Source organism: Ictalurus punctatus, chromosome 14 (assembly GCF_001660625.3).
Source record: "Ictalurus punctatus breed USDA103 chromosome 14, Coco_2.0, whole genome shotgun sequence".
Taxonomy (NCBI): Eukaryota; Metazoa; Chordata; class Actinopteri; order Siluriformes; family Ictaluridae; genus Ictalurus; species Ictalurus punctatus.
Genome location: NC_030429.2, coordinates 15064855 through 15083842, shown reverse-complemented (window position 1 = coordinate 15083842; position 18988 = coordinate 15064855). Strand labels below are relative to the sequence as shown.

At 37.0% G+C, this 18988-nt stretch overlaps 1 protein-coding gene across 1 annotated transcript in view; it reads left to right on the top strand.

Moving 5' to 3' along the window:
* The window catches only part of ano3 (anoctamin 3), a 53835-nt gene that overhangs the window by 14444 nt on the left and 20403 nt on the right, over positions 1-18988 (top strand). Inside the window, exons 2-10 of the mRNA XM_017485984.3 lie at positions 1987-2190; positions 5121-5251; positions 6292-6447; positions 8067-8173; positions 8296-8340; positions 9102-9236; positions 10990-11096; positions 17137-17192; positions 17667-17788. Coding sequence (XP_017341473.1) covers positions 1987-2190; positions 5121-5251; positions 6292-6447; positions 8067-8173; positions 8296-8340; positions 9102-9236; positions 10990-11096; positions 17137-17192; positions 17667-17788 — 1063 coding nt within the window. The remainder of the gene's footprint in view (positions 1-1986; positions 2191-5120; positions 5252-6291; positions 6448-8066; positions 8174-8295; positions 8341-9101; positions 9237-10989; positions 11097-17136; positions 17193-17666; positions 17789-18988) is intronic.

Sequence of the window (18988 nt, the reverse complement as noted above, 5' to 3'; positions counted from 1 at the left end):
TCTAGCGAAATATCAATGATGACAGGACAAATCTGATACAATAAATTTTATGATAAGTATGACATTGCCTTGTGATTCTCTGCTTGTGGGCAGTACACTGTCAGGTTACTGTCAGTAATTATCTTTTTGTGGCAGTAAAATTTACTTATAATATTCATAGAAATGCTAAATCTTTGAGGTATTTAAAATTGTTGTACAGCTTTTACAGAATTTAACCGCTCTAGCCTATAGTGTTCTTTTTTCATCAGATGAATTTGTTATATTCAACTAATAAAAGAAACATTTGTGCAGAGACTATTCTAAAAGCTAATTAAGATGAATCATAATCTTATGATTTTTTTCTTGTGATGCATCGATGAATCAATTATTTTTCCATCCCCAATCTAAGTACAGGTTCTGAATAGGGAATGCTCTGTGTGGGCAGAGTAGGGGACACTTAACTCTGATAGATTTATGAATATGTTCTACTGTTTATATCTATGGAGTAAATGTCAGGAAGTCCTTTTCATAGGAAAACATTAGATATGAATGCCTATGCAAATGCCTTTTTAAGAGTATCCAGAGTGTTGCTTGCCAACATTTAGTAGCTTCTATAACTTTTCTCCCACACAAAACACAAAACACTGATGCAGTTTTGATTCTGGTAATGGAACAGGAGTGAAGGGTAAACGATTAAGGCCCCATTTCAGTGCTGAAATGAGTGAATTCAGTAGAGCACTCCTTAATCACACACACTCACAAAATGGTACTGAACACAACACTCACCTCATGAAGTGATAAACCAATGATATCGTTACACAGCCACATGCAGCACTATTTATTCACATATATATATATATATATATATATATATATATATATATATATATATATATATATATATGTTTTTTTCAATAATTTGATATTCACTCTCAGCAGCTATGCCAGTTATTCTATAATTGAAAAAAGTCCCCAAGGATCTCTCTCTCTCTCTCTCTCTCTCTCTTTTACTTTCACTTTTTCTTACTCTCTTTCCCTCTGTCTCTCCCGTTTCACTGCCAGCAACTGCAGGCTTGAACTACAATGAGTAATTATTTTCTTTTTTCAGGTGGTTATATGGCAGGGGTTTCCATCAGGCTTTCCCCAGTTAGGGAAGGGGAGGACGGAGAGACAGAGCAGCAGAGAGAGAGACCGCATAAGAAAATGAGAGAGAAATCAATAGAGCAGTTCTCTGGAAGGTCACCATAAGGAGAATTCCACAATAAAAAGTAGCCATGAAGAGGAAAAGAGGTGTAATGCTCACCGTTAGCTCACTCCATTTAACAAATGATTAAACTTTTCTATTTCTATAAATATTCTATTGCACAGCAACAAAGTCATCATCATCAGTCTTAATTATAGCATCATGAATCTCGTGTATTCAAGCATGCATATCAGAAACTAATAATAAATTCTGGACATACAATATGTTAGTCTTTAATACTGAGGACAAAAATTACTCCTGCTTCATCCTTTCCTGGCAGAATGACCCTGGAGGAGGTTTTGAGTTTTCTCCATGTTGTGTTGTGATTAATTTTTAATTGCATCCGGCGCCATTAGCTTCTCATCATTTTTGTCAGTTGGGACACCAGCTCACAGATGCTGCCCATTTCCTCTTGGGTATAGGAACACATAAGGGGTTTGGTCATGAATCAGAGCTTTTCCACAACATCTTTATTATCTGAGCATTCTAAACAGGGAGACTTTTATATGCAGAGTTAGTGGCACGCGTAAAAAATATATATATATAATTTACACACCCCATATGCAGGTATCAAGCCATGAACTTGCTTTTCTCTTCCAGACAATGCCAGAAAAGATGTCTGTGCCTATAGTATACTTAATCATGAAGTAATCTGTAACCATTTGCATTAAATTACTTGTAGATGGAGCTGGAATAGATTGTAGATGGAGAGAGTAGATGGAGCTGGAATAGATTGCCAACCATTTCTGTACCTATTTTTGCAGGCATGCACACCAGTATCAGCGAGATCCTGAAGGAGAAGAACCTGAAGTCGTCTCGACGCAGTCTGCCCTGTCTAGCTCAAAGTCAAACACATCCTCACAACCTCAGCCACTTCCTCTCTGTGCCTCTGAATCCGGAGCCCAAAGCAAACACAAACACCCACAGTGTCCGTGCCTCCTGTACACACATCACCCCTCCATCCACAGGTGCTGTAATATGTACAAACACTCACTATTGCTGTTATACATATAGACATGTGACATACACCACCCTACACACACACACACATTTTCCTAGTTGCATCATCTCCACCCACCTTGTACCTGTCTACCTGAAACTTTAAACACATGAATAAATATAAAAAAGACTCAGTGAACAGTAGTCACTTCTTTGTTATTTCCCACAAGGATATTTGAGTGACATAAAGGTTCTGGCTAGAAAATTATTCAGACAAATCTCTTGCCTCAAAATCAGCCTCTCCTGCTGTTTAACTAAGATGCATTAGCCTGGTGGTCATGTGTTCCACAGTTAAAGCCAAGCACAATTATAATTTGCCATTTATTTCAGCTGTTTCATGTGTTGTTAATAACCCATTTCCCAATAACTTCTATTTTAGATCTCATTTACACATAACGTTGCATCCTTTCAGTTTTTGTTTAATGCTCAGTACAATAGTTTTGTACAACAACAAATCTAAAATATAGCTGTAAGCAGCGATGACGGGCCCAACCACTACAGTGCCATCGCCACCCTGTGGGTGTATGGAAACAATGCACAGTGAAGCGAGTAATGTAGAGTAAAACACAATATACAAAGAAAAGAGCATTAAAGTTTGATGTGCTACCACGGCAACACTATAACAAGACTCCTTTCGCAATTTTATTTCCGCCGTGTTTTGACGGCTTTAAGTTTGAAGCTATTCGGGTAAATATAAGCAGACTATTTAAAAGTATATTTTAATTGACACACCTCCTGCTGTCAGTTGGTGGCTCTATGACTGTGACCCAGAGTAGTCACATCCATGTGATCAGCCCCCAGTACTAAACAAATACAGCTCAAGTTTGATCACTCATTGCATGCAGAAGATATGAGACACTTACTGTTTCCCTTCTTTGGCCATAAATTTATATCCTCGCCATGGCGAAACCGTTTGAGATATCAATTTGCAGTTTAGCATCTGCAATGTCTTGCACAATGTTGACCAAGTTTGGTGACAATCACATAAATCCCCTAGGAGGAGTATTTCAAAGCTCACCACATGCACTTTTCACAAAATCCAAAATGGCCGACTTCCTTTTGGGTGGAGCTAATGATTGTCAGCGGATAGTTGTTTGGGTCGATGAGATCAATATGTGTACAAAGTATCGTACATATTCGTACAAGTATGTACAATATATGCACCAAGGTTTTATACTGTGTGTAAGACGGTGCTACGGAGCCCCCTGAGCATGCCCATGTTTCTCTGTGCTCTTTGCTCGGCCTCAAGAGATTTTGAGCATGTTAAGGGCCCCAAAAGCCCCGAAACCTTGAAAAAAAATCCTTAGAAAAACAATAGGGACCTGAAGTTAATTAATAACTCACTAGTCAACATCACTAATCAATCCATCCCTGGTGCAGTGATCAGTCACTGGGTCAAACCCAAGAATCCTGAGCAAACAGACTTTAATACTCTGCCATCATACACAACTGGATTATTTTTATTCCAAAATAACACAGTGTGTCAGACAGTCTAAAAATAGAGAGTGTCAGTGTGTGAGGGATTCCATATCAATACAGGGTTGGACCAGAAAGGCTACACTGCAGTATACAGCATCATGGCTATTGATTCATAGTACAGATTTGATGCCTTGCTGCCTGATGCTCGAGGTCTGTATTCAGAGTTAAGTTCAGAGTTGCACACAATTGACTGTCAGTGTACAATATGAAAAAAATGAAAAGCAAAATAATAGGATGTGCTGGATCAAATGCTATTTTATAAGCTCCCAAATATAATGAGGGTGAAAGCCATATTGTTAAATCAAGACAAATGTTCAGTGATTAATGTGAATGACTCCTATTAGATGTTTATTTCAGAGCTTGCCATCTTCACATTCATTAAACTTTCAATTACATTTGACAGCAAATGGAAAAAAAATGGAGTTTCAAAAACTTATGCAATTTCATTCTAATAAGAATGAAACAGATTCAAACATTTAGATGAACTTGCTCATTTGCTACTGGATCTGCAGTAGAAGATGCAATATAAAATGTACTGTAAGTCACATGATTGTTCATGGTAATTATTACTGAGAGAGTGTTCGAGTTGTATAGAGGATTGAGTTGACTGTGGGAAGTGCATATTGATGTAGTTAGTCCAAGTGGAGAAATAAATTGATTAAACTAGAGTTGATTGTGCACAGGGTAGTTCAACGGCACTTAATAATCTTACTGTTGCATCGACACTATTTAGAGAATACTGGCAGCTTTATGACACATTATTGAGCTGCTTTAAAGGTCATTAAGAATCTTGTTAAGAATCTCTGACTCTATAATAATTTTAATCCATAGAATACAATATTACAATATGCTACGCTAACAAATATTATAAGACTGTTATTCATATTATTATTTTTTTTTGCGGTATTTCATCACCCACATCACCACTGCCATTTCATTGATAACTACCTTAATCATCATTGTCATGTTCAGCTATGTCTCAGAGTCTCATCTTTTGCTGTGTGAAGTTGTGCTAGCAGCACTGAGCATATCAACTACAGACAAGCTCTTTCCACTTCATCATAGTCAGTAGCAGGTAGCTGTTAGTGACACAGGGATGCCTGTGGATATTATGATCTATTCAAGATAATGAGATCTCTGTTAACCCTTTTTTACCTACTGAAAGATAATGTTCGTGGACATAGAGCAGGCAAAAGATGCCTAAGGGCATGATGATTTGAGCAAATTAGCATTGTGTGTTGATGCCTGTCTGTGCTCAGTGTTGCCATTTTAGGTGGTACATAATTAGCTACTGATTAAAATTATGAATATTAATGTACTCTGTAAATTAAAATATACGGTATATCCCATCTAACAATGGATTGTTGACTCTCTCTCTCTCTCTCTCTCACTCTCTCTCACTCTCTCTCTCTATTAGTAGATGTTAATAATGGCCAGTATGTAGAGGAGATGGAGACAGCAGTGTATGAGTCTAGAACAGACAAATCACTCCTTATCCAGCAGAAGCCTGCATCAAGAGGCAAGCTGGAGGCTCGTACGGATTCAGTACAGGTATAGTACCCTTCCTCTTCCTATACTTTGTACAGTCCTGCCCAAAGACTGCAACTTACCCAACAACACAGCTTCTAGGTGCATATGTGGTACGCCTAAGGATTTGTGCTTAGCATATGCATGTTCAGCCTTACTGTGCACACATACATAATAGCTAAAGCCTAAAATATAATAGCTAAATATGATATTCTATTATTTTATTTCACTATTTTACTATTTAAGTCAACAAGTCTCTGTGTTGTGAAAAAGCTGACTGAGTGCCTCCTTCTCTTAACAATGTGAGTTTCGTAAAGCAGCACTCTAGCTTGTAAAGGCATTTTTTGATTTGTATGTCTAATTATTGCGCTTTATTGCATTTTTAACACCCAGCATGTTTCTGACCCATTGTGGCTTCTGGAGCTTTTGCAGTCTGTCATATGGGCTGCGAGTTTTAAAAGACTGGGAAGCTTTGGTCTAGAACAGATTTTTGTAGTTTTGCCTAAAGATACCCACCATATACAAAAGTGTTTGTTTTTGTTTTATACCGCCTGTACTAGGTGGTGGAGACATAATGTTTTTGGGTTGTCCGTGCATCCAGCCATCCATCCTTCCAGCCATCCATCCCTCCATCCATCCATGTCTGTCTGTTTGTGATTCACATTAGTACAATATTTCAATAATGAGTGGTTAAATCTTTTATTTATTTATTTATTTATTTATTTTGTTTAGGATTTACAGTACATGGAATTATCATTATAACTAGCAGATGATCTGATTTGTGTCTGAGATTTTGGAATTGGTCCAAACAGGATTAATGTCACAACAAGGTCAAAAGTCTGAAATATTTTTTCTTCAATAACTTCTTCCCTGATTGAAGTATATTTTAAGGGTGTATGAGGCATACAAATTAGTAACAAGGAAGACTTGTTAGTGGAGGAGGCATCCCCGTCGACAATGCTAGTGTCGATTTCTACATGTTCTATGAAGATTTACATATATGTTAGAGTTCATTGTGCTGGAAGAATTTTCCCTTTTGCTAATATATATATTCCCATTTTCAGGGAACTAATCCAGTAAATGCCAAAGGGCTTTTGTTTCGAGATGGCAAGAAACGAATTGACTATATTCTGGTGTATAAGAAGTCCAGTCCTCAGGTTGAGAAGAGATGCACTTTTGAGCGGAACCTGCGTGCAGAGGAACTGATGCTGGAGAAAGAGGTACAATCTAACGTTTTTACATTTACATTCATGGCATTTGGCACACGCCATTATCCAGAGCAAGTTACAGAAAAAAACTCAAAATACATCCTGATATAACAACAACAAAAAACAACAATAATAATAATAATAATAATAATAATAATAATAATAATAATGATTTTACAGCACCTTTCAAGAAGCAGCTCAAAGTGCCTTACAGCAGAAGATTAATACAATGTGACATAAAAGAAGATTCATAAAACAGTATAGAACAAGCATATACTGATATGACTTGTAAGAGGAAAATAATGATTAATAAAAACCAAGAATGTTTACAAAAATAGCCAGAAAACAAAAGAGTAGTCTATTTTGCTTAAATGCTTGATGAAAGTAAGAATTTGCAAAGAAACATAAAAGTTAATAACAGTTCTTTATTAGAAAGCAAATATAAAAATACATATATTTAAAAGGTAAAACAAATCAATTATTTATAAGCTGCATGTGTCTACATCCTAGATTCAATTCTGGTATTTTCTTTAGCTGGAATAAATCAGATTTATAATGAATATTTTTTATCTGTTCATTGAAAACCCTATATCAGTTCCTGTCTTATTTTTTTTAATCCTATTTCGTTTGTCCTAGTTCCTGCTCATATTAGTAGGAGCCTGTACCCACACTAGTCACACTATACTATACTGATGTAAACAGGAGACACACACCTGCAGAAAACTAGGTCTCTACTTCTTGAGTTAAATAAGGACCTGCAAGTCTATACAGCAACAGCCTTAATTTTCAGTAGGTTCTGCTGAAAGTTACATCAGATTTGTGTCAATTTTCTGCTGTTATGTTTCTGATAATTAGATAAAAGTGTTGTCAAATGTTTAAAAATAAAATGCAGACGTTATAACTGCTCAACCTGAAAGATTACATAACACCCTAGATAAAAAAAAAAGAAAAAGAACATTCAGATCCTTCTTTATTGGTTTATGAATAAACATTTCTAATACACCTTAAGTCTTGTTTATATCTCCATAAATCTCCAGAATGAATATTATGTCTGGAGGTGGAGTAGGAGAGTGAAAATTTAAGATGTTACTCAGAGTGGAAATACAAGCGAGTTACAGTTGCAACCAAAATTATTCAACCCCCATTGCAAATCAAGTTTATTGTCAAAATTTACAGACTTTCAGCTGTTTGCAATGAACAAATCAAACAAACGCAATTGAAATAGTTCAACACACAGTTGCATTTTCGGTTGAATTTGGGGAAACCACTTGAAGCATTTGTTGTGTTGAACTATTTCAATAGTTTTTGTTTGATTTGTTCATTGCAGACAGCTGAAAGTCTGTAAAACCTGATTTGCAATGGGGGTTGAATACTTTTGATTGCAACTGTAACTGCAGCCAGCTGCTCTATTTTAGGCAAGAGAGATGGGAATATGGCACTGTTATCTTTTCACAAATTATTCCTGTTCATGCTCCAGAACATGAAAATTTTAAATAATCAGTTGTTTAAATAGACTCTATACTTTGATCAGTGATTATATCGGATAGCAGAAGACTGGTGTGATATTATTCTGACACCCAGCATCCTCTGTGATGTGGGGATTAAAACAAATGCCTTTCCTTCTCTTTCAGCCCTCTTTAACCAACAATGACATAATGTTTGTAAAGATACATGCTCCATGGGACACGCTGTGTAAATATGCAGAGCAAATGAACATCAGAATGCCTTTCAGGTACAGGTCAGTGGACTTTTACATTTCTTTTCTCTCTCTCTCTCCTTGCCTTGGTTTAAAATTTACATTGTGGTTCTTCTGGAACAATTTCAAGCCTAATTTAGATTTTAATGTATTCTGGTTTGAAGGAAAAAGTGCTACCTCTCAGACTGGAAAAAGAAGACCATGGGAAGGTATGTTTTGGCTATAAACCAAATTGTTCAACCAAGCCTGTACAGTAGATTCCTAAACAAGCAATAATTCTGTATCACTGATTCATCTGCATACTGATCTGTGCCTGTGGAGAGAGCAATACAGTGTAATGACTGTGGAGGTTGTGGAGAGTTTGGTTCAAATATCATTACATTAGATCATTACTGTGTTAGGGACCTTGAAGAACTGGATCACCTCTGAGTTACTAGGCCTGGTTTGAAATGGATTAGAGGAGATTTAAACCCTGGACGTTTCAATCTGCTTCTGCCTTTGTTTAGTAGAGGCTCAGTTGAAGGATTTAGTCAACTAATAAAAAACATAATGTGTCTGTATTTTATGCATGGTTCATTTTTTAGAATTTGTTTCTAATTAAATCTTTTTAATTAAAGAAAATTATTTCAGGAGAAGGAAGTCTTTTAGATCCTAAAAAGTCAAACACCCAAAGGCAGTACAGTAAAAACAAACAAACAAACAAAAAAACACTGACAGCACTTAAAGCTCAAGTGACCTGCACTCCATTTAGTCAAGTAAGCTTTTTAGTACATTTTTCTAACCTCATAAACAAAAATTACAATTTGCCTCTTCTGTTCTTTCTTATATTTCGTGGAACCCCAATTTTATGTACCACTCTTCAATTCGATTTAAATTCCTTCGATTCCTTCTCATTCTGTCTCTTTCTCTTCTCATTCTGTTTCTTTGTCTTTTTTCTCTGTTCCCTTTTTACTGCTTTCTATTTCCATAGTCGATTTCATTTGAGATGCCGTCAAATAAAGAGTTGGCTGCCTAGGAACCCGATGAAGCTGGATAAGGAGGCACTGCCTGATCTGGAGGAGACAGATTGCTACACTGCCCCCTTCAGCAGGGCCAGAATGCATCAGTGAGCCTCTTTTGCATCACTCGAGATAAAATTCCCATTCATACTTCTTCTGTGCCCCTTCTGATGGTCTCAGTGGGGATTAATCATGAGCAGGCTTAAGCTTTCAAAGTGCACATTTTGTAACAGCCATAACTGTTGCACTGCTGTGGGGTTTTATAGAGAATATCTGAAATGTGTTCAATTTGACAAGTGCTTTCAAAGCACATAGTTATATCTGTATGAAATGAGAGCTGCCAAAATCCATTCTCTTTCCATTTACCAGAAAGTAACCAGCACTTTACTCTGTATTGACATCATTGCTGTGATGCGCTATTGTGTGCAAGTAACTCTATGCCTGACGTTAAATCCTGCCATCCTAATGCATGGAGTTCCCCTGGGCAGTGAGTGGGAAGGGTTGCTTAAATCACTTTTTCTGTCTGTAATACAGGATTTGAAGTCCTGACAGAAACCTCAGAGTGCATGTGGTGATATTTTCTGAAAATTAGTCTAGTGAGGCCAGACGTTGCTAATCTTTTAGGCACTGATACTGAATGATGGGAAGATAAACTCAAATGAGCAGTGTTATTCAGAGTTACTATTCACTTTTATTCATTGTCCTTTCAGACTCATCATGAGTTAATGGCGATACAGAATATGTATGTATGAGTATATTTGTGAGTACACACTGTAAATAAAATTTTGTAAATTTACAGGTATTCTGGCAAAATATATAGCATTCAGAGTGTTCATGGTAAATTTCTGTAAAATGCAGTGCATCCTGGGATGTTTGGCTGCTTGGGTCATCTACAGCTAATGTTTCGTTTTAATCGGAAGCAGTTAACTTCCAGCGATGACAAGATGCACTTCGTACCATCAAGTCTTCAGTCATGAAGTTGGTTGTGAAATTAATTAGCATAAATATTATTAAAATGAATTATTTTTCATGCACTGTTTAGTTTAGAAGGGAACTTATAATTCATTTAACTATAGCATTTACTGTAAACTTTATTACTCCGTTTTGCTCTTTCTGTTTTTACTGCCTTTCCTTTCTGAGGATCAAATATAAGAGATACCTAATAATTTTGAGATAAAAAAAATATTCTGATCTATCCATTCGGGAAAGTTAAACACATCTCTGTGCCAAAACACGGGTTATTAATGTTAGACTTAGTTGCAGTATCGCACTCATTAGTGGCATATAACTCCATAGAACAGTCTCAAGAGTAGTTTAACAATAATGTTTGTGTCTGCATGGGAAGTACAGAAGATGAAATGAAAAAGCAATTCTAAAATGGACCTTCTAGCTTCAACAGATGTCTGCACACATCCATATTTCATTTCCATCTTTTTCTCTTTGTCTCTTTTTGAGTAAAAGAGTAAATCAAGTGATTTTCAATATAGACTCCCCTCAAGGTCCAGATATTTATTTTACATTGATGTCCCACATTCTGTGTGTACTTCCAGGAATGCATGTCTTTGTAAGACGGAAGAGATGTCTCAGTTTTTCTCCCAGTTGTAATATTTTAAATGCTTTCATTTGTAAGCCCAGTGTGTTTTTCTGCTAAATGTCCTTATTATAATATCAGTATATGTCGTCAGTCAGGGACATAATAAAACCACCATTAGAAAATTGCCTGCAATAATACATAGATTAAATATATTTTGTTTTTATGAGTAGCCTAAAACAAATACAATCTCATAACAGCTTGTTTTGGGGCTTGGTAGGAAAATGACAGCAGCTAAATTTATATACCTTTCTATTTCATTTTTGTAGTTTTACCATCAACAACAGAGATTCCTTCTTCTCCAACTCCACCAGAAGCAGAATAGTGCACCACGTATTACAGCGCACCAAGTATGAGGACGGCAAGTCAAAGATGGGTAAGTCACAGATATATAATCTTCCCTCAGATCTGTATAGACAGTAGGCCTACTCATTAACCTTCACTGCATCATTTTCTTGTTCTCTGTATCAGCATGTTCTACTGAATGTAATAGTCTATAGTCATTTCTCTCTATTTGCTATTTGTCTTGATGGGTTTGAATGAAACAATGCGATATTGATTACCTCTAAATGCCTGATCATTGGTGTCATGTTAGAGAGACTCAGACAGATGCAAGTGCAGGTAAGGCAGCTTTAATAAAAGTCTGTGCAAACAATCCAAAACTGAGGCAGAGGCAAAGACTAGAAACAGGCACGTCAGGCGATCAACAAACAGGATATCAGTGAATGAGCCAAACATGTAAATCAGAAAACAAAGTCAAAATCAAAACCAGTAAGGATCAGGCAAAATACAAAAGCTTGGTGACGTCAAAGACACAAAGGAATTAAGCATACAGGTGCATGTAAAAAAAATAGTCTTTTTCTGTAATTTAATTCAAAAAGTGGAATTTTCATATATTGTAGATTCATTACACATAAAGTGAAATATTTCAAGCCCTTTTTTTTGTTTTAATCTTGATTGTTACGCCTTACAGCTCATGGAAATCGAGAATCCAGTATCTCAAAATATTAGAATAATGAATTTATAATACAGAAATGTTGCAGTGTCGCATTCCTTGTGTCAAGCCACTCCTGAACCAGAGACAATGTCAGAACGTCTTTACTGGGCTAAGGAGAAAAAGAACTGGACTGTTGCTCGGTGGTCCAAAGTCCTCTTTTTAGATGAAAGTAAATTTTGCATTTCATTTGGAAATCAAGGTCCGAGTCTGGAGGAAGAGTGGAGAGCCATGGAATCCAAGTTGCTTGAAGTCCAATGTGAAGTTTCCACAGTCACTGATGATTTGGGGGGGCATGTCATCTGCTGGTGTTGATCCACTGTGTTTTCTCAAGTCGAGAGTCAGTGCAGCGTCTACCAGGAGATTTTACAGCACCTCATGCTTCCGTCTGCTGACAAGATTTATGAAGATGCTGATTTCCTTTTCCAGCAGGACTTGGCACCTGCCCCACAGTGACAAAACTACTAGTAACTGGTTTTCTGAGCATAGAGAATCTATGAGAAACACCAGACCCAACAATACAGGCGAGCTGAAGGCCGCTATAAAAGCAACCTGGGCTTCCAGAACACCTCAGCAGTGCCACAGGCTGATTGCCTCCATGCCATGCCACATTGATGCAGTAATTAATGCAAAAGGATTAAAGCCCTGACCAAGTATTGAGTGCATAAATTAACATACTTTTCAGAAGGTCGATATTTCTGTATGATACATTCTTTATTCTAATATTTTGAGATACTGGATTTTTGATTTCCATGCGCTGTAAGATGTAATCATCAAGATTAAAACAAAAAAAGGCTTGAAATATTTCACTCTATGTGTAATGAAGCTAGAATATATGAAAGTTACACTTTTTGAATTCAATTACAAGAAAAAATGAACTTTTCCACAATATTCAAATTTTTTGAGAACCACCTGTATACTTCATGTTGAGCAGGTGGCAGAAAGTCTCTATATAAAGGTGTGTGTGTGTGTGTGTGTGTGTGTGTGTGTGTGTGTGTGTGTGTGTGTGTGCGTGTGCATGTAGTTGGAATTGGGTGTGCCTGATCAGAAGTCCGGTGATTGCGAATGAGGCCGTGTGTTTGCGTTCTATTTGTGAAGTGTAGTTTGTGGCGGACATGTTTGTAGGTCGTGAAGCATGTTGGGAGATAGAGTCTGTGGAGTGTGCTGACCTTTGGTATTCTGTATTGATTAATGTTGATTTTTTTTTTCTAAGCAGCACAAAGTTGTCATGATATCTAGATGGAACAAATGTAAAATATAGGCTACATTTACAGTTAATTCATCAGTATTTAAAGGAGTTAGAAAGATGTTTCTATCCTGCAATGTTCCAAAACATTTTCAACATTCAACAGATTTAAAACATAGTCAAATTTTGGTAGCACTCGTAACAATGGTAAAAAAGTTATGAAAAAAATGTCTTTGTGGTTAATTTGTGGTACATGTTGCCGTGGTTATGCCAAAATCAGCGCTTAACTATGTTTCCCATCAGCTACTGCATCTCACTGGATTATGTCACTTGACTGTTTGCACCTGTGTCATCATGTGACATTTTGGTTAATGAACACAAATATTTAAGTCATGTCTTGTGCCTCAATTACTGTCTAGCTATTGGCGTTCTTGTTCACATTGTGTGTCTTTTTGGCTTGAAACCATAGTTCAAGATTTGGTGTCAAAATTTGCCCTGTCTGTACCATTCATTGCTTATTAAAATTGAAGTCTGCATTTACATTCACCTCTTCTACAAAATCCTTGACACATTTATTCTATGATAAAAGGAAAACAATGTTGCTGAAATCTCAAATCTGATTGCTCAGAAGGTGTTGAACAGCATGGCATTGTTATATAACGTCTATGAATGTTTATATTCGTTTCAAATTTATTTCGCTTCGTTAAAAACATGACAAGCAAGCACATTCCTAGGTCTGTTCGATGCTTCTGACTTATTTAACCAAACCTGAAACATTACGTGTCTTTTTATTTGCATTATCTCTTTCCACATGCTGTTATAAATTTTCACCTTTTAGAATGACCATACTCAGTCTATTTTTATTTGCCTTTGTTGTATGTGTGTGTCTGAATTTTCTGATTAAAGGTCCAAGGATATCACTGAGGGATTTTCTTTGTAATATTATAAGACCCTCCGCTCAGCTTTAGACTAGATCAGATTGACTGAAGAGCTGTAAATTCTTCATAAATCCTTGTGCTTGAAAACTCCATGCCAATTTCACATAATGCACACTTGCTATTTTGTGCTAACAGGTTTCTTTTTTTTTATCTCATAGGAAATAAAGAGCTATTCCTTGGATAACCTGGGATTTTCAGGAATATTTGGTCATGTCACCAGTGGCAAGATGATATCTGAAATCTAGTCACTAGTCAAAGGTTTAAAAATTATGAGCTCCTATAGTGCTCTGTCATCCACTGCATGAGTATGAAATTAGAGGCAATATCCATTATCTCCATTTGGCAGAAAGTGATCAGCACTTTTCTAGAGTTGCTTATTTTATTACAGTGTTTCCTTTCCTTGAACTTTTCCATATGTTGTAGTTTCTGCCTGGAAGTGAAATGGATCTAATGGGGATTAGATGTAAGTGAAGTGGGGGGAAATCTATATAGCTTGCAAAATGATTTACAAATTTAAAAACATAAAAATTGTGATTTCATAAGTATGAACCCATTCATGTCTGGGACAAAATTCTGGTTTGATATTTTTTTTAATATCCCAAACATACATCCCAAATATATTGAATGTACTGCACAGCACCATTAAATCCATTGTAAAAAATCGGAAAGAAGATGACAACCACAAGGAGGCCATCCACCAAATTGCAGTGACAAGATAAAGTGGGGATTAGTCAGAGAGACAACCAAGAGGCCAAACGAAAATGTAGAAAAGTTCAACGAGGAACTGAAATAGATGTAATGCTTAGTATGAGATCGATCCTGAGCTGTCTCTGTAAAGTTTTTCATGCTTTCTTTATGTCCACGTGGGTTTCCTCCACTTTCTCCGATTCCGCTCACCTGCAAAAACCAACCCAGTCTCACAGAAAAAATATTCACATGCAGCTTATTTGCAGCACCTTCTTCCAAATATCATCTTAGGCCCAGTAACACGGGTGTTCTCAAAACACAGAAAGGTTTTAGGCCTTAAATTCCTTTACTGCTTTAAACCTTTCTGTGGTTTGAAAACACCCACATTACCATGTGTTACCATGTGACCTGCGAGCCCGATTATGTTCACAAAGAAGACGAGAAGTTTCATGAGTAAGTCTAATCATATCTCATGAAAAGCACAACCTGACACATGAAGTGGGTTACACTCAGCATGTTAAAGAAAGAGCCTCAGTCTTCAAATAGCGTAGTGCTAAAGGTTAGCTTGGTTAAATTAAGATGGTGCAGAACATGGCATATAGAGTATTCGAGGGAATGTTTGATTTGTTGATATGCAACGTATGCTTATGACAGAACATGGATATTCAATGTATAGAAGGGGCTGCAGATAAGTTACATGCAATTTTTTTTTTTTTTTCTGTTGCCAAAAACATGCTGGTTGGTAGATTGGCGACTCAATTTTTTTTTCTAGATTATATTTATCTTCTCTCCAATATCTCTGATTTTTCTCTATTGGAAAATATATTACCATTAACTTTCTATCAGTTGTATTTACTTTCTATCAATTATACGTAGAACTTTCTATCAGTTGTATGCCATCTTCTAATGGTAAACATGAAATAGTATTGTAACCATGAAATAGTATGCTCAATCCCTAAGAAATGTCTCCTGAAAAGTAGGAAAAAAATTCCCACATTTGACTTTGCCACTTCTGTAGGCTTTAATATTTATTAGCATTATTTCAGTCGGTCACATGGTGTGCGTTTCTCCAAAGCTTCTCCACTGTGTTGTCTGTCTTTCTTTAATTATTATGGCCAGCATGAACGGCTGCTGATTGGCCAGTCAGGGAGTATATGGGAAGGTGCGTACAATCCTGTGCTGTTTCCCCATGGTCCCTGTGAACCACACTAGATGAGGAAGGTCTAAATATCCTACCAAGACACTCTCTTTTCACCAGAATCCCTTTTCTTGGAAATTAATATCAAAAGTTAAGATGAAGGAATGGACATAAATTTCCTGCTCTTGCTATTCATAATTCTTCCAGATCAAAATATACAATTGAGGTGTGAAAACAGAAAATAAACAAAGGAGGTACAAGAAAACCCCATGAAATTTATTCAAGGATGGAATAAGGCCAGTGGTGGATGTGTGCCAGAATGTTGTCCCTTCACATTTTCTTTACATAGATTGAGGAACTACAGTCACACACACGTGAAAAAAAGTTATTTGGTTTGTCCTTCTGGAAAAATCCTTGTAGGTGAAATGTAGAATGCTTTTTATAAAATTGGTGTAAATTTACAGCATTTATTTTAAGGATGCATTGATCCCACTTGCACACTAACTAACAACTGTAATATTATGCTTCAAGAATGTATGGTTCAAGGAAAATTCAACTTGTCACATTTTCTGGTGTGAAAAGATATTCCTGAAACTTTGCTGCAATATTTTTAGGTAATAAAAACTTTCATCTTAATATAATGTTGTTGTTTTTTTTGTCTAACTAAGAACAATGTGTGAGCAATGTAATAACAAGATTGTTAGTAATAACAAGCCATTATTCTAGCAGGTGTTTTTATAAATATGTAGGAACATGATTGTTGAAGGATTGCAGCCTAATCTTCATAGTACCTATGGATTTCTAGCTGAACATTCTCTGTTAGCTGGGATCCTTTTACTATTGAAACATCAGAGCCATGATGGTGACATGCTTTAGGACAGTCGGTGTTCTGTTTTATGTGCGAAATCTGCATTGTTTCAGTCAGCATCGCATCTATTCACAATATAAAATTCCTTAGTGGATTGGACTGTAAAATGATTCAATCTTATACTAAGCCAGCATTTCAGCCTTAGTACTGACCTGGCTGTACATACCTACTGTCTATATAATATATGTTGTCCTGTCCTGTGCTTTGAGTGAATGTATAAATTGTAAAGTTTTGTATCAGTGCTATTTCCTAAGACACTGATACCTGTATCCATGCAGGGCTGCAGTATCTACAGGTATTTATTCTAATCATGTAACACCACACTTGATTTCCCAAATTAAGTTCCCCATTTAGAGGCGAGAGCTTATTAGTGTAATCAGTTTCTGTGCAAAGCTGGATCATATTCCTGTAGATGCCACAACCCAGCTGAATAATAATGCTTTATCAAGCATGTCTGTATCCGGTAACAGTGATGTAGACCATGTATTATTATGTTTCGGAGAGTGCATACATTCAGCGAATCAACTTTCATCTTTGTGAATTATGTTTGAAGCTTTGACTAACCAGCTGCCAGTATATTCATGCCTGTGTCTCTTTGTAATAAGGTATCAACCGTTTACTTGGCAATGGCACATATGAGGCTGCATTTCCCCCTCATGAGGTGAGCTCATTATCACTTTAACATTTACATTTACATTTATGCATTTAGCAGACGCTTTTATCCAAAGCGACTTACAAATGAGAAAAAAATTATATATCGCTTTACAAGCAAAGCAATATATCAAGCGGAGAACAATACAAGTAGTGCTACCATGCAAGATCTTTTAATTGAGTTCTAGGAAAGCAAAATGTGCGGAGTAGAGGTGTAAGTGCCAATGGGGATAATGTGGGGTTGGCGTTTTTAGGGGTTAGTTAGGTGCTCACAGAAGAGGTGGGTCTTTAGCTGTTTTTTGAAAATAGTGACAGATTCTGTGGTCCAGACTGAGGTTGGAAGTTCATTCCATCACTGAGGGACAGTTAGTGTGAAGGTTCTGGAATGGGAAAAATATTATTTTTATTATATAGTGCATTTTTTGGTCAAACACGTTACATATTTATTATATATACTCTTATTTTAAGGACTGCTCTGTTTCAGGGAAGCTACAAGAGCAGACATCCGATAAAGACGCATGGGGCTCAGAACCACAGACACTTGCTCTATGAGCGATGGGCTCGCTGGGGCATGTGGTACAAATACCAGCCTTTGGACCTCATACGGTAAACAGTATTTACTTCTGCTATTACAATTATCATCCCATTTAATTGGCAGTTGTAAAAGCTTTACTGAGGTAAAAAGTATACAGACACACATGCAGCTGTTTAGACTGACCCAGTCTAAACAGTCTGCTAGAAGATATTTACTTTTACATTTACATTTATTCATTTAGCAGACGCTTTTATCCAAAGAGGAAATACAAGCAAAGTGATATGTGAAGCAGAGAACAATACAATATAATAAGTAATGCTACAATACAAAATTTTGAGTTAAGTTCTAGAGAAGCAAAGTGCACAGCGTAGAAAAAAAAAATTACCATTTATTTTTCATAAATAATGTGGGGTTGGCGTTTTAGGCATTAGCTACGTGCTCATGGAAGAGGTGGGTCTTTAGTTGTTTTTTGAAAATAGTGAAGATTCTGCGGTCTGGATTGAGGTTGGAAGTTCATTCCACCACTGTGGGACAGTTAGTGTGAAGGTTCTGGAAAGGGACTTTGAGCCACGCTGAGTAGGTGATGAGTAGGTGAGCCACGCGTGAGGGAATGTAAACCTCAAGGAGATTGTTGAGGTAGGAGGGTGCTGTTCCAGACGATGTCTTGTACTTGAGCATCAAGGCCTTGAATTTGATGCTCAGGGCTACAGGAAGCCAGTGGAGGGAGAGAAGAGGGGTGTGACATGTTTTCTTTTGGGCTGGTTGAAGATGAGGTGTGCTGCTGCATTCTGAATCATCTGAAGGGGTTTGATGGATCTGGCTGGGAGGCCCGAGAGTTGTGTTTTGCAGAAGTCCAGTTTTGATATGACAAGAGCCTGGACTAGTAGCTGTGTAGCCTGTTTGGTAAGATAGGGTCTGATTTTCTTGATGTTATACAGAATGAACCTACAGGACCGTGCAGTTGTTGAAATGTGGTCTGTAAAGGTCAAGCTTTCATCAAAAGTCACCCCAAGGTTCCTGGCTGTCCTGGTTGGCTTGAGTGTGTTTGAGCCAAGCTGTACAGTAAGGCTGTGGTTTATTGAGGAGCAGGCTGGGATGACGAAAAGATCAGTTTTTGCCATGTTGAGCTTAAGGTGGTGTTCCCTCATCCAGTTTGAGATGTTAGACAGGCAAGCAAAGATTCGTGCAGAGACAGATGAGAAGCCATGAGACTCAATCAAAGGCCTCCGAGATGTAGTATATACAATTCATAATGTTTAGACTGTTTAGAC